Source organism: Natrix helvetica (assembly GCF_964273705.1).
Source record: "Natrix helvetica genome assembly, chromosome: 3".
NCBI classification, from domain to species: Eukaryota; Metazoa; Chordata; class Lepidosauria; order Squamata; family Natricidae; genus Natrix; species Natrix helvetica.
Genome location: NC_138549.1, coordinates 177,630,874 through 177,647,797, shown reverse-complemented (window position 1 = coordinate 177,647,797; position 16,924 = coordinate 177,630,874). Strand labels below are relative to the sequence as shown.

General features: G+C 47.4%; 1 protein-coding gene across 1 annotated transcript in view; it reads left to right on the top strand.

Annotated features, from left to right (window-relative positions):
* Positions 1-16,723, top strand: part of LOC309389581 (kunitz/BPTI-like toxin) — a 32,993-nt gene extending 16,270 nt beyond the window's left edge. Inside the window, exon 4 of the mRNA XM_081948133.1 lies at positions 16,642-16,723. Within this exon, the coding sequence (XP_081804259.1) occupies positions 16,642-16,691 (50 nt within the window). The 3' untranslated portion in view covers positions 16,692-16,723. The remainder of the gene's footprint in view (positions 1-16,641) is intronic.
* Positions 16,724-16,924: the final 201 nt, after the last annotated feature.

Below are 16,924 nucleotides of genomic sequence, written 5' to 3'. Positions count from 1 at the left end.
GGAGGAGGAGGAGGAGGAGGAGGAGGAGGAGGAGGAGGAGGAGGAGGAGGAGGAGGAGGAGGAGGAGGAGGAGGGAGAAGAAGAAAAGAAAAAAGTATGGATCGTTGACATTGCAATACCTGGTGATGCATGAATTGAAGATAAACAGCAAGAAAAAAATAACAAAATACCGGGACTTGCAAATTGAGGTTGAGAGACTGTGGAAAAAGAGGATTGTCCCAATTGTAATTGGAGCCCTTGGAGCAATACCTAAAGGGCTACCTCGCTATTTGGAAATTCTAAATTTACCTGACTTGAACATTCTGACTCTACAAAAAAACCACCATACTTGGAACAGCTTATATCCTCCGACGTTACCTTAACACTTCCTAGGTCCTTGGTTAGGACTCATGCTGTTAGGCTACCAACCAGCCCCAAAGGCTGTGAATCTCACCAAAGATTAACCACAGAATGATGATGATGATGAAGAAGAAGCAGAAGCAGAACTAGCTGTGGTGGGGCCCTTCTTCCTGGTAGATATACCCCCCTCACTGTGGAAGCCATGAGACGGACCCTCCACATCCCTCCTCCCAGTCTCCCTTGACTTCTTCTCCTGAACCTCCATGGGTAGAACGGTGGCCTCCCAGTTCAGCTGCTGCTGGGCACTGTGTTGAAGAAGATGTTCCTCCTGCCAGCCTGGTCAGGAAGCCAGAAGCCCTGGGCATTGAGGACTTCCAGAAGAAGGAGAGGCTGGGACAGGAAATCTTTGCCAAGTTTGACCCAGCTCATCCTTTGGGCAGGCCAAATCTGGTCCAAGCTCAGGGGACAGGAAGGTCCAGAGCGTCACCAGGGTGACAACCCCACATATCTGGCTGTGAGAAATGCTCCATGGCAGAGTTAGAAAACTCATGTCCTGCTCTGTGCTCCAAGCAATGTCCTTGAGGTCTCCTGGAAGGAGAGGATTGGAGAAAGGCGCTGGAGGTCATCTAGTCCATCCTCCTTCAAGGGCAGAAATCCTCAGTGCATCCTGGAAAGATTCTGTCCGACCTTTGATTGAAACCCCCATAGACAGAGCCCGAAACCTCCATGGAGGGAGGCTGCCCCATTGTTTCCTGGCTCTCTCTCAATGGGGTCATTCCTCCTGAGTTTGTGTTTGGGTCTCCCTGGTTGTAGGATGAGGCAGGGGGATGCACCGGAGGCAGTTCTGGACAGAAATCTCACATCTGAATGTTTGCTTTTACAGGATCACCAACAGGGAGACCGACCACAATTGGGTCTACTGTTCCAACTTGACCCGATGATTCTCCTTCTGTCCTGGACCACCCTGGAGACCCTCCCCCCAAACCCCACCCTGGGCTCATTCCTTCAGTTCTGCAATAAAGCTTTGGTCCTTCCATCCCTCCTTGTCCCAGGTGTCTTTTTCTGCCCCTTTGGGGGTTTCCCCTCCTCACCTTGACCCATGTCGCCCCTCATGCCAGAGGAAGAGGGGCTGAGAGGAAGCGCATCATTCCCCAATGTGGCTTTCCAGAGAGAATGTGCAGGGGAATGCCTCTCTCAGAGCTAGAAATCCCCGACACTTAGTCCCTACAAAGGGTTTACTCAAGAGTTAATTCTGGGATGGACACACTCTGCTGACCTGTGATGGTTCCACATGGATGGTCTGGCTGGAGGCAATCAGGCAACTCACAGAAAGTTTTCTCCCTTTATTTCATGAAACAGAACAAAAGAGAGAGGGGAGTAGTAGAAAAAACCAGGAAAAGAAAACAGAATGGGAGGGAAGATATATGAGGGATTCTCATGCTTGTAGATATTTGTCCATTATAAACATATGTCATTATAACTGTCCATGCAAAATTTCCTTTGCCTGCCACCTGTTGATAAGTCACCAGTAACCTCATCTCCTGAACATGGAGAGAGGGAGGGAGGGAGGGAGGGAGGAGACCGAAAGCAGGATCAGGGGTTTTGTGTGAACAAAGCCAGGCATAATGGTGAGGCCAACGGTTCAGCTGGGACTTCTCAGCTAATCAGAATACAGCTGGAAGGGATCTTGGAGCTCTTCTAGTCCAGCCCCCTGCTCAAGCAGGAGACCATATACCATATCAGACAAATGACTGGCCAGTCTTTTCTTAAAAACTTGCAATGATAAAGCACCCACAATTTCTAGTGGCAAGCTGTTCCGCTGGTGAATTGTTCTCATTGTTAGGAAGTTTCTCCTTAGTTCCAGGTTGCTTCTCTCCTTGATTAGTTTCCATCCACTGCTTCTTGTCCTGCCCTCAGATGCCTTGGAAAATAGCTTGACTTCCTCTTCCTTGTGGCAGCCCCTCAAATACTGGAAGATGCTATCATACCTCCCTTGGTCCTTCTCTTCACTAGACTAGCCATGCCCAGTTCCAGCCACTGTTCTTCATATTCTTAACAGATTAACAGAGTTGGAAGGGATCTTGTAGGTCATTTAGTCCAATCCCCCACTCAAGCAGGAGACCCTACACCATTTCTGGCAGATGGCAGCCCAGTCTCTTCGTGAAAGCCTCCAGGGATGAAGCTCCCACAACCTCTGAAGGCAACTTCTCTTCCATCGCTTGAAGGTTCCCACTGTCAGGGAATTTCTCCTTATTTCCAGGTTGAATCTCTCCTAGGTCAGTTTCCATCCATTATTCCTTCTCTGGCCTTCAGGTGCCTTGGAGAATAGCTTGTCCCCCTCCTCTCTGTGGCAGCCTCTTAAATATTGGAAGATGTTCTCCTGTCTCCCCTGGTCCTTCTCTTCCCTAGACTAGCCAGGCCCAGTTCCTGCAACCGTTCTTCATATGCTTCAGCCTCCAGTCCCCTGATCATCTCTGTTGCTCTCCTCTGCACTTTTTCTAGAGTCTCAAAGTCTTTTTAATAGTGTGGTGACCAAAACTGGATGCAGAATTCTATGTGTGGTCTTACTAAGGCTATATAGGATGGCATTAATATCCCACTTGATCTTGATTGTATCCCTCTGTTAATGCAACTTAGGATTGTGTTGGCTTTCTTGGCTGCTGCTGCACACAGCGGCCTCATGCTGGTTGTCCACTAAGGCCCCAAGAGAACCAAGGGCGTTTCAGCAGGATTTACAGGAGCCCAAAAGACTTTTTCCCACAGCGATATCCAGAGACTGCATTGGACAGCATGAGCTGAGCTAGTTGAGGGGTGGTAGAGTTTGAACTTTATCTATAGGGGCTATCACAGGAAAGATCTAGATCTGGTTTTGCCTTCAAGCATGGCAAAATGATGTACTCAATAAAGTTTTGCATAGAGAGATTGGATCCCCTCGACTGTATTTGTTTTGGGTCTGTCAGTTGGAACTTTGACACATAGAACATCAGAGCTGGAAGAGACCTTGGAGATCTTCTAGTCCAACCCCCCTGATGAATACCTTCCAGACAAATGATTGTCCAATCTCTTCTTAAAAACTTCCAGCAATGGAGCTCCTGCCACTTCTGAAGTCATTCCGCTGATTAATTGTTCTCACAATTAATGTCAGGCAATTTCTCTTTGGTTCTAGGTTATCTCTCTCTTTATGACTTTCAACCCATTTCTTCTTTTTCTAAAAAATTTTTTTTATTGTTTTAAATAAAAAAAACAGAAAAAAAAGAATCCTCCTTCATTACATCCTGTTGAAAGCATGCCGATTGATTACAAATAGTTTTCGTGCATTTCTATCATAATTGTTACATATATTTCCTTCCCATTGAATAGTACATTTTACATCAAAAATCTTCATGTATTTTACTGTCAATACATCACCATTCTCATTTAACTATAATTATTTAAACGTGCTTTTATCTTATATCATTTGCATTCAAAAACACAACCACCCACTCGCATTCATTGGCAATCTCAACAAACCTCTTACAACATATTCTAAAAGAAAAAATCAATTAATAAAATATCTAAGCATTTCCCCCCCTTCCCCCCCCCCATTCACCATTTAAAGCTTTTATACAATTGCTTTTACCAATGCCAACACATATAAATATCATTAAACATTATCCGTTAACATTTCTTTGGTTATTATTGTACTAATTAAGAATTATTTATTATGTATATCACATCTCCTCTCATCCGGCCCAAGAAGAATTACATATTTATATGTAATAAACAAGGATTTGTTAATAAGATTTATAAGTCTTTTTCCCAGGTCCCAATTTGCAATTTATATTACTAGTCAAAATCATTATTTCATTACTATTATCATTATTATTATAGGTAACTAAGGATTATTTACTGTTTATGTCACCTCTCCTCTTGTTAGACCCACGAAAAATTTACTTCTTTATAACAAAATCTAAACAAAAGTTTATTGTTAACATTCATTAAAAAAAATTTCCCCAGGTCCCAATTTGCTATTTATATCCAATTTGTTTTAATTGATTATAGTTATTGTTTCATTGTTATTGTCATAATGTATTACTTTTTAATGAATAAACATTTAAAAACAATCTTTAAAAAAATCTATAAAATATTAAGGTTCCTACCTATTAATCACCAAAAATTAATTAAATTTTTTATCATCAACATTCATTATCAGCCTGTATCTTTCCAGTAAAAAAAGAATCTTGTCTCTTTTGCCAGTTGTTGTATCAATCTTCTTATTAATTCCTTTATAAGGTTTTTATAAACTTCTCTCCGCACTTTTTTGCTTGAAAGATCTCTCAAAAAACCTCGTTGCCCTTGAACTGTTATTAAAATTAGCATGTCTTTGATTAAATGTATTTCTGAAACAGTTTCTCTTCTTAGTCCCATCATCATCACTTTTTCCCCCTCTGTATCTTGAAGAAAGGAATAGAGCTCCTGCATATCAAATTCACTTTTCCATATTCCCTTCTTTCCATTTTCATCTAGGTTTGGTCCATCATTAAATTCATCTGTTATCTTATCCTTATCTTCTTCATCTGCATTCATTTCTTTATTTTTTAGGATTCCAACTCCATCGTCCTTCATTGTAGGAGATAGTAGTCTATCCAACTTCTTATCAAATCTCTCAGATCTTTCCGATAACTTTTGAATTTCAGTCAACAAACCTTGAAGACTCAGTGTTCCCTCATCTGAAGATTGATGCATGTTTCCAAATGAAAAAAGCAAGGAGGAAAAAAAAGAATTTCATTCCCTTGCCAAGAGTGTTTTAAAGAAAGGCACCTGTAAAAACAACCGTACCCTTGGCTTCTTATCAAATTGCACAGATAAGCTGCAAGGCTCCAAAGCTGCAAAGCTCTCTGTTACAGCATCAGTGAAATCAGAGACAGAGATAGCAAATGACACATTGGTTCAAAGAGAAAAAAAACCAAGTTCTAACTTCCGAATGGCAGATTCAATTCTTCTCCTATTTATCTCAAGCTTATGGAAAACAATAATCTTTAAAAGTCTTTAATGAAAATTAATGAGAAGTAGTAAGAAGAATTATTAGAATAAAAAAGAAAAAAGTTTTTAGTTCCAGCCGATAGATAAGGCAACAGAAAATAGGAGGGGGAAAAAAAACAGTTCATTCACTTACGAAGAGAAACAAAAAGCGTTACAGTCACTTCAATCCACAAAACATCATTAATGGGGGGGGGGGGGAATAAAAACTTTCCAAGGCAGTCCAATAAAGATAAATTCCACCACTTTATTCTTTGCTTAAAGGACTAATTTATCTTTTTTTTTAAATCCCTTTGGGCAATCATTCTCAAGGAAAAGAGCCTCACCAGATGGACTCACTTTTAGCTGCCTTCTTTCCAGAGCCGTCTCCGACTTTGTCAGCACGGGGCTGTCTGTTTATCGCCAGCTTGGAGCGCTTCCCTTGGGTCAATCAGGGACTTTGCGATGTCCCTGAAACCAGCAAGGCTTTGTCTCCTTGTTCGCAGTCTCTTCAGGATGGCTTAGGTCCGTTTGGACCATGTGGCGATAAAGGTATCAACGGCGGTCTCGGATAATCAAGACCACACATTGTCACGTCACAATGTTGGCTCTTCACACCCAAGGGCTCCACCCATTTCTTCTTGTAATGAGTTCCAAAGCTGCTTTTCACAAGAGGCAACTGGACTTTCAGGGTTTTCTTTGAAGACATTTCACTTTTCATCCAAGAAGCAAGAAGCTTCTCTTGTGAAAAGCAGCTTTGGGACAACCATGACTTGGATGACGGAGAATCTCCATAGACATTCTTTTTTTTAAAAAAAAAAAAGATTTTTATTCTTAAACAAGCAAAAACAAACTGCATGTAACATAAAACCCTCTTCAATTGCATATAGCATGTCGTTAGGTTACAAGCATTTGTGCATCTCCACTTTCAATTGTGTATAGGCTCACTGATTCTCCATCAAGCATACATAGATACAGGAGGAGGAGGAGCTTCCGGCAATGGCGGTCGCCTCCTGAGCTCCGGAGAACGCCATGGAGCTCCCGACGGGGCAAGGGACTGCTGCCGGGCCTCATGTCATCGGAGGACCGAGAATTTGATAGCACGACCACCCTGGCTTGTTTTGGGCTCGTTTTGGCCCGCCAGGGTGGTCAGGGAAGATTGGAGGGAAAGGAGGAAAGGAAGGCTGCAAGCGGCCGAGGAGAAAGCTGGGAAGCAATGGCAGCAATAGCGGCGCGCAGCGCAGCGCGGCGTGATGTGAGGATTGCGCTGGCGGCGAAAAGACACCGGTAAGAAGAACAAGGCACCGGGGAGGAGATCAAGGCTAAGAGGCTGGGAGGCAGCCGGGAGAGGCAGATGAAGAGGGTCACCGCTGCCAGAGACTCCTCTGTCGTTTTCTATCGTAACCTGGCTGCTCCCATGCCCCTGGGCCCTGCCGGCGCCAGCAGGGGACGCCGAATGCTTATTATGAACCTTTGTGAAGTTAGGAGAATTTTGGAGAACTTTACCCTAAACTTTACCCTAAACCTTGGAGAATTTAGGAGCGCTGGGTGGGGGCCAAGGTGGAGTGTGCCCACCGTGTGTTCTGGATGGGAGCCAGGAGTGAGAGCGAAGGCACAAGACAACGGTTGGGGGTGGCCTGGGACATCTGTGGCCACCGGAGGCCCTGTTTTAGGGTCATGGATAGGCCTGAACGGTCACCTAGGCCAAGAACAACTAGGCCAAGAATGCCCCCCCCCCACCCATTAAGGAACCCACTCTCCTCTGGAACCACCTTGGACAGTCTCCCACCTTTTGGTCATCTCTGCCATTTTGCACCACCTGGAGATATTCGATCATCCCCCCCCCCTCATCCAAGTACTATCTGGACATTAGAGCCTCCTACCTCCTATTAAGACTCTAACCCACCGTCTATCAACTTTCCTCATCAGCACCCTGACCCCACTGGGCTTTTAACAATTTATTCGAGGTTTGACCTGCTCTGCCTGCGGGAGGCCCCTCTCTCGCAGGCATGGCCCTTGGCTCTCTCAAGGGCCTGCCTTGATGACAGGTTTGTGAACCCCGAGAGGTGGAAGAAACGGAAGCTGAGGGGATTTTTATCTAAATGTTTTGTATTGTTGTTAGGGGGTTCCAGGGAGGAGGGGTGGGTCAACCAGGCCGGGAGAGGAGCCAGTGCCAGACGAACAGGTGAGTCCAGGAGGGAAGCGAGCGGGGTGGGGGGGGGAGAAGGAACAAGTTATTCCAACAGAGGGTTGTTTTATTACAACGGTCGCGGGGAGGGGGGGGATGCGAGGACAAGAGAAGATCACAAGGTCGGTTGGGAGACCGTGGCTGCTGGCTACGCCCCGTCGTTTGTACCAACCCCCGCAATCTAGGTGGCCAGGAACTACAGAGCCAGGGCTGCGGCTGATGCTTTGCAATGCAAGGTCCGTGACCAACAAGGCCCCCCTCATTAATGAGTTGATCTCTGAGGGGGAGCTGGACCTTGCAGGGATAACGGAGACCTGGTTGGGCCATGAGGGTGGTTTACCCCTCGTGGAAATGTGCCCACCGGGTTTCCGTGCATTCCATCAGCCTCGGGCCCTGGGTAAGGGTGGTGGGGTGGCGGTAGTTATACGGGAATGTTTAGAGCCGAGGGAGTTCACTGTTCCTCAGATACCCGGGTGTGAGTCCCTTGGTGTGAAATGGGGCCCAGGGAGGCAGTGGGGCCTGCTGATTGTATACTTGGCTCCTCGCTATACATCAGCGGCCCTGCCCGAGCTCCTCGAGCTGATCTCAGAGACGGCGGTTGAGATCCCCAAGCTTTTGGTCATGGGGGATTTCAACCTGCCGTCAATGGGAGCAGCATCTAAGGTGGCTCGGGAGTTCATGGCTTCCATGACAGCCATGGACCTGACCCAATTAATTCAGGGCCCCACACACGAAGGTGGCCACACACTGGACCTTGTTTTTGTATCTGAGCAGTGGACGAGTGATCTGGGAATAGGGGATTTAGTTGTTACTCCCCTGTCATGGTCAGATCACTCATGTCTCCGGCTGGACTTCCCTGGCGCTACCCCCCACCGCGAGGAGGCGGAGCCAGACTGCCCAAGCTGGTACCACCCCAAGCACCTGATGGAACTGGATAGGTTCCAGACGGAGCTTGGGCCATTACCTGTAGCCCTGACGTGCACTCGGTCAGAGGACCTAGTGGCCGCCTGGAATAGGGCGGCGGCTGGGGCCTTAGACCGGGTTGCGCCTTTGCGACCTCTCCTGCGGCAGCGACCCACCCGAGCTCCTTGGTATACCGAGGAGTTGAGGGTGATGAAGCGCCATAGGAGACGTCTAGAGAGCAGGTGGAGGTCCTCACGCTCCGAATCTGATCGAACACAGGTAAGAGCCTATTTACGGACCTACCTTGTGGCATTGAGAGCGGCCAAACATAGACACTGTGCCCCTCTTATTGCGTCCGCTGATAACCGCCCTGCCGCCCTGTTTAGGGTGACCCGCTCCCTCTTATCGCAGAGGACGCGGGGGGCGCCCTTGCAGGGCAGAGCAGAGGAGTTTGGGGAATATCTGCAGGACAAAGTCGCTCAGATCCGGAGCGGATGGGCCCCCTCCAGTGGACCGGACGAGCCGTCAACAGTGAGTCTTGTGGAGACCATTCTGGGAGGAGTTTGATTCTGTTGCCCCCGAGGATTTAGACAGGTTGCGTGGACGGCTGCGACCCACCACATGTTCAATGGACCCGTGTCCCTCCTGGCTGGTACTGGCAACCTGGGAGGTGACACGAGGCTGGCTTCTGGGCCTGGTGAACGCCTCATTGGGTGAGGGATCCTTACCAACTGCCTTGAAAGAGGCGGTGGTGAGGCCCTTACTTAAAAGGCCTTCACTCGACCCAACGGAGCTAGCTAATTATCATCCAGTCTCCAACCTTCCCTTTCTAGCGAAGGTTGTTGAGAATGTGGTGGCGCAGCAATTTCCACGACACCTTGACGAATCCGAATATCTAGACCCACGCCAGTCCGGCTTCCGACCCTGGCACAGCACGGAGACAGCCTTGGTCGCGTTGGTTGATGATCTCTGGAGGGCCAGAGATAGAGGTTGTTCCTCTATCCTGGTCCTATTAGACCTCTCAGCGGCTTTTGATACCATCGACCATGGTATCCTATTGCGCCGGCTGGAGGGGATGGGAGTCAGAGGCACCGTTTTGCGGTGGTTCGGCTCCTACCTCTCCGACCGGACGCAATGTGTGTTGACAGGGGGGCAGAGGTCTACCCTGAGGCCACTCACTTGTGGGGTGCCACAAGGGTCGGTCCTCTCGCCTCTCCTGTTCAACACATATGTGAAGCCACTGGGAGAGATCATCCGTGGTTTTGGGGTTGAGTATCATCTGTACGCTGATGATACCCAGCTGTACATTTCAACCCCAAACCACCCCAACGAGGCTGTCGAAGTGATATCCCGATGTTTGGAAGCCGTCGGGGTCTGGATGGGGGACAACAGACTCAAACTCAACCCCTCCAAGACTGAGTGGCTGTGGCTACCGGCACCTCGGTTCAGCCAGCTGACGCCATCGCTGGCCATAGGGGGCGAACAATTGCCCCCTGTGGAACGGGGCGTCCTCCTAGATGCCCGGCTGTCAATGGATGACCATGTGGCAGCCGTGGCAAGGGGGGCGTTCCACCAGGTTCGCCTGGTGCGCCAATTGCGCCCCCTACTGGACCGGGATGCCCTGCGCACGGTCACTCATGCACTGGTGACGTCTCGCCTGGACTACTGCAATGCTCTCTACATGGGGCTGCCCTTGGGACGCGCCCGAAGACTGCAGCTAGTCCAGAACGCAGCCGCGCGGGCTGTCATGGGGAGTACCAGGTACTCCCACGTAACACCTCTCCTGCACGAGCTGCACTGGCTGCCTGTGGTCTTTCGGGTGCATTTCAAGGTTTTGATTACCATCTTTAAAGCGCTCCATGGCACAGGACCTAGCTACTTGTGGGATCGCATCCTCCCACACACATCCCTGCGGCCAATTCGCTCTCACAGGGAGGGGCTTCTCCTGGTGCCGTCCACTAGGCAATGCCAACGGGCGACGCCAAGGAGTAGGGCCTTCTCTGTGATGGGCCCAACCCTCTGGAATGACCTCCCCCCCGACATTAGAACCACCACTGACTTCCGCTCCTTCCGACAAAAATTGAAGACTCACCTGTTCCGATTAGCAGGCCTGGCATAATTATAACTGTTACCTCCTGGCAGACATATTTTTAACTGGTTATTTTAGGGGAATTGCTTTTAAATTTAATTTATGTGATATTTTTAGGGGTTTTAAAATTATATTTATATATACTTTACTCAGCTGTACAGTTCTTTTTAACTTTCTTTTTAACCTCCTCCATATTTACCTATTTACCTATCTACCTATTTAACCATTTTAATTGTTCAGTTATTTAATTATATTATGATGTATTTCTTGTATGGACTGTACACCGCCCCGAGTCCCTTTTGGGAGAGGGGGCGGTCTAGAAGCGCAGTAAATAAATAAATAAATAAATAAATTATGATCATTGTGCATCATATTGTTCAGTTATAATTGATATTCTTTTGTTTTAAGCAAATATTCTACAAACTAGATTCACATAAATACCAATATTCCATTGCATCCTTATCTGTCTATTTAATAATAATCTGTCTTTATAGAATCACCTATCTCATCATATTATTTTTGCAATATGACAGAATTCTCCAGTAGTTTATGTTTATGCATCACTACTTTCAATTACGTATATATAAAATCACAAATTATCCCTCAAGTATACATAGGTGCATTGTTTTATATTGCAAAATTTTTATTGGTTTTAAAATAAATAGGGAAGGGTAAAAGTATACAGAAATTTTTTTGCAGCTTCCACACTGGTGGCGAAAATCCCCCCAAGAAACTCACAGATTTAACAATCTTAAAAATAAAATATAAAAGAAAGCATCAGAACAAATTTAACCAATATTATCAAACATGTACTCTACTATTTTTTCTCTGTTACTTTTTGTAGTATCAACAATTACAATTATTCCAAATACATTCATTTTTGTGATCTAAGCCTTTTCGATATTGCTTCTTCTTCCCTGCCCCCCGGAGGGGCCTCAGCGCCCCTCCTCCTTATCTTGCGTCTTGCTGTCCTTTTCCCTACTCCCACTAAATTCCTCCTCTCGGGGGAAAAGATTCTTTTTAATAAAGGCTTCCACCTCTTGAATTGTATTAATTCTGATCCTATTTCCCTCCCAGAAGACCATCATCCCCCTCTGGTAACAACCACTTAAACCAGACCGCCATGTTGTATAATTTTTTTGATAAGGAGGAATATTTCCTCCTTCTCTCTCTTATTTTTTTGGGGGGATCTGTTTAAGAATGGTACATTGTTATCATTATACATCATATGTTCAACTATAATTGTTATTTCTTCATTCTAAACAAAATGTTCTAGATATTCAGTTCATGTATATGCCAATATTCCATTACATCATTGTTACTCTATTTAATAATAATATAACTTTATAGTATCACCTATCTTATTTTATTATTCTTACAATATGTAAAACTTCTCCAATGTTTTTAATTTCCATGTATTTTTATCTAGCCATTGATAAAACAAATCATATACCTTATAAAATTGTACATCTTCTTATTGTCTAATTTCAAATGTCAATTTACTCATAGATATTCTTGTAATGAGGTAATCTGGGCTTTTATTTATTTATTTTCTTCCAGAGGAGTAACTATCCCATGTGATCAATATACTCCCCTCCTCACCCAAAGATTCAGAGCTTCATTGAGGAGCAGAGGACCCAGGAGAACCCCTTGATATCTCCTGGTGGATCCTTGGTGCTCTGAGAACCTCGTTTGCATATTGATCACCTTTCACTGCCATTCTTGCTAATGCCATCGGTGCAATGAGGTTGGTTGATGAATAGGAAGGCTTGGCACACAGCAGCTTCTCCTACCTGCTTGGGGTATTGCTTGTTCCTCCTTCGTTTATCTGTCTTGTTCCTCCTTAACCAGGGTTGGTAAACAGGTGGGCGGTGAGGGAAGGGCTCTCTGGGCTGATTAGGGTTCTCTGCTGGCAGTCAGAAGAATGAATGGAAACTTCTAAATTTCACAACACAGAGAGAACTTCAACTGCACAGAGAGATGGATTTGGATTAGGCAAGGCCTGAAGGTTCAAGAGAAATCCAAGAAGCTGTTGCATAGCCACAAGCCTCATCGATACCAAACATTAAAGACAGCATCCAAATAACAACTTCTGGGATTTTGCAGGATTGGGAGTCGTGTGGTGGGGCTGTTCAGATGGGGGAATGGAGGCCAGGTTGGCCCTGTCGGGTAAATCCTGCAAAGGGGGAAGAGAATATTGGTAGCTCTGTGTTGTAGAGTTGGGCCTCTACAAAGTTGCTGCTCTCTGAGCCTGGTGGTTTTCTTGCACACATTTCATTACAAAACTAGCTAGGTGTCAGGTCTGCAGCCCTCTTTTCTTTTGGGTCTTTGGCCTGCCACACTTTCTATTATTCTACTATGCATTTTCTATGGTGGGGAAATGGGAGGGGGGATTGGACGGCGTTAGATGCTATGTAGCCATAACAACATTCCTTTCTAGAAAGCCAAGGTCATCCTTTGTCTTTGCAGCTCTGCACCTGACCGGAAATGGATGGGTGGAACTGCCAGCATGGCAGAGGGAGATTGGACCATGGGATGGGCTTGTGGGTGTGGAGATCTTGAACTTACAAATGGGTGGGGAAAAAAGGCAAGCTTTCAGTTTCGGGTTTCCCCAGATGTGCCAACATGGCTCTCTTCATAAATGGGAACATTGAGCAATACTTTGCCTTGGACTCTGATTTAATTTTGGATGCTATTTGGAGCCCTGACACTAAGATCATCAGTGTTAGAAGGTAGTGGGGTTTGTGAAGAAGAGGAGGAGGAGGACAGCGATTGTGGGGGTCCCCTGTGCTCTCTGAGCTTGGTGGTTTTCTTCCAGCTGTTTCCTGAACCCTAAACGGTAACATCATCAGTGCTAGAAGGGTGGGGATTGCAGAGAGGAGGAGGAAGAGCAACATGATGTTGGAAATAACTGCCCGTTTTCCCTCTTGTGTGTAGACTCCAACTCTGTGTATTCCGTTTCCTTGACTCCATTCCTGTGCTTCGTTTGACCACGTATTTGGACCTTGGTGTTGCTCGTTGGGTCCTGGACTCGTACCTTGGCTTGGTTACCATGCGTGGAGTTTGGACTGTGCCTGGATTTCAGCTTTTGTGTGTGTGGATTTGCAGACTTTTCCTTTCCCTCTTGGACTGTGGGGCCCTGGGCCTAAACTGAACAGTACCAGACTCAGGAGAACTTCCCATTTGGTGGGAGTGGGGGCCTGGGGAATAGGACAGGGGTCTTGGGGTGCTCGTGTGTGAAGGGAGGGACTGGAACACATCAACAGGGGCCTGCCTGGCTTTCCCCAAAGTGGCCATTCAATGCAACTCTGAATGTTGTTCAACCATCTTGTGAAAGAGGAAAGAATCCGGACTGTCACTGCATTAAGTCATCCTGATTCCTGGATCTGGAGGTGTGAAATTCCCAGTGGGGAGAATAAATCGAGCCAGCAGCCCAAGTGTGGGACAGACGGCTTCACCATGCCTTCCAGAGGCCTTCTTCTCCTGCTGGGACTCCTCACCCTCTGGGCAGAGCTGACCCCCGTCTCCAGCCAGGACCGTCCAAGTGAGTTTTCAGAAAGATCTCGGGACCCTTGGCAGGGAGGGGCTGAAGTGGTCAGAGTTCTCCCCCATGAAATTGAAACCAAAGACCCCGCAGTCTAGAACCCCTGGCTTGGTGGGGCTTCTTCTGGGGAGGTTCTGGAGAGGGTGATTGGGGGTCAGCTGAACAGGAGACAGAAATGGGAGGGGCCCCAAGAAAGAGAGATGCAGTTTTAGAGGAAGGCCGAGCTCTCTTTACTCAAGGCAGCTGCAGAATCAGGATTTTCAGCCACGGGAACAATCCTCTCAGCCAATCCTCAGAGCAGGAAACCAAATTGAAACGTCCCAAATGGCTCTTGGCTGCTTCCAATCTGAGCGTGCTGGGAGGGCCCCAGGTAGGGGAAGGGACTTGAAGACCCTTGTGCTGTCTAATCAGATAACATCCCCCTCCCCTTTCCATTTGTCACAGAGTTTTGTCATCTTCCTCCTGAGACTGGGCGATGTAAAGCCAAATTGCGTCGCTTCTACTACAACTGGGCTTCAAACAAATGTCAAGAATTTGCCTACGGTGGATGCCGGGGCAATGCCAACAATTTTAAGACCAAAGATGAATGCCAAAACACCTGTGTAGGTAAGTAGGGAAGGAGCTGCAGAGTGACCCAGTGATAAAATTCCATTTTCTTTTCTGCTACCGGTTCTGTGGGCGTGGCTTGGTGGGCGTGGCAGGGGCCAGCCAGAGGTGGTATTTGCCAGTTCTCCGAACTACTCAAAATTTCTGCTACCGGTTTTCCAGAACCTGCTGAATTTCACCCCTGAACTGGTCTCTTCATTGAACAAGAACTGATGTCTCTTACCATTAAGCATAAGATGGTTTAATGTAACATCCTGGTTCTCACAACAGGCTACAATTGATTCAATAGAAGGGAATCCTTGACACGCTGGTTGAATTCTTGGGTTGAAACGGTGGGGGAGGGGGGGAGGATAAGCACATTTGCACCCCCAGCACCCTGAGTTAAGAGAGAGGAACCCATTTCTAAAGTCCAGCCCAGGGTCCTGAGAGGTCGGCCCCAAAAGGGAATTGCTGTGCTTTGTGGGGAAGGGGAGGAGGTGGGATCCAGCTCCTTCTGGCAGCATCTCATCTGGACAGAGGGAGGTGGTTTCACTCCCGAAAGGTCCAGAGAGGGGATCTTGTGTGATCTGGGATTCCAATTCCAGAGGATTCTCTCAGTCTTGGGATCTCCTGTTTTGCAGAAAACCGTGGAGTGTGTCTATAGGGAGTATGGCAGGTGCCGTACGTGGTCACTTGTGCCGGTTGCTTGGACCAAAGGAACAGCTGTGTGGGGTCAACGTGGTCTAGGCACATTCAGGTTTCCCTGGGGCCTTTCAGGCTGCTTCAGCTCCAGGCTCTCCTCTTGTCCATCAAAGGTGGAGTAGATATAAAAAAAGGATCTAGCTCTGCTGCTCAAGCATGCCTTGGTTTGGCCTAGTGGAGCCCTTCTTCCTAATAGTACCCACCCCCACTCTGTGGAAGCTCTCTGTGGGGCTGACCATCCCCCTCCCACTGTCTCTTGACTTCTTCTCCTCCTGAACAACCATTGGTAGAACGGTGCCACCCGCCAGTTCAGCTGCTGCTGGGCACTGTGTTGTAGAAGATGTTTCTCCTGCCAGCCTGGTCAGGAAGCCAGAAGCCCCAGGCAATGAGGACTTCCAGGAGAAGCAGAGGCTAGGACAAAACACCTTGCTCACCCTGTCCAGTTCATGCCCTGGGGAGCCCATGACTGGTCCATGTGTCAGGGTTCCAAAGAGCATCCAAACGTAAATCAGAGTCGGAGGCAAAGGATTCCTCAAACTTCCAATTGATGAAGAGAGCCATGTTGGCCCATCTGGGAAAACCCGAATTTGAAAGCTTCCTGGTTTTCCCCACCCACTTGGAAGTTCAAGATCTTGCCCCCCCACACAACCACCAGTCCATCCCAGGGTCCAATCTCCCACTGCCATACTGGCAACTTCCACCCATCCAGTTCCGGTCAGGTGCAGAGACAAAGGATGACCTTGGCTTCTAGAAAGGAATGTTGTTAGGGCTGCTTATCATCTAACTCTGTACAATCCCGACCTCCCATTTTCCCACCTTAGAAAATGCCTAGCAGAATAATAGAAAGTGTGGCAGGCCAAAGACCCGAAAGGAAAAATGGCTGCAGGCCTGACACCATGTTCAGGTGACAGGATGGTCCATAGCTTCATCTGAAAGCTTCATAGCAAAGAGAAGCTCGTATTTCTGAGTGTAAGAAATGCTCCCTGGCCACGTTAAAAAGCTCATGTGAACATACCCAAGGAGTGGCCTTGAGGCCTTCTAGAAAGAGAGGATGACAGAAAGACCCTGAAGGCTAGAGGTTCTCTGAGGTCCCTTCCAATTTTGTTAGACTGTATTCTATATTCCACTTGAAACATCCAGTGATGGAGGCCCATAACACCAGGGGAGAGGTGGCCCCCATTGCTTCCTCCTGATTTCAGCTTTGGGTCTCCCTGGCTGTAAGATGAGGCAGGGGAAGCACCGGAGGCTGTTCTCACGGGAAGAAAGCTCACATCTGAATGTTTGTTTTTACAGGATCAGCAACGGGGAGACCCACCAGAATTGGAACTACTGTTCGACCTTGACCTGAAGAGCCTCCTTCTGCCCTGGACCACCCTGGAGACCCTCCCCCCCCAAACCCTTCTTTTGTGTAATAAAGCATTGGTTCCAGCTGTCCTCTTGGTCTCAGGTGTCTTTTTCTGCCTCTTTGGGAGTGTCCCCCCCCCCCCATGTCAAAGGAAGAGGGGCTGAGAGTCAGCACATTGTTCCCCAGCATGGCTTTCCAGAGAGAATGCGTGGGCAAGGCCTCTCTCGGAGT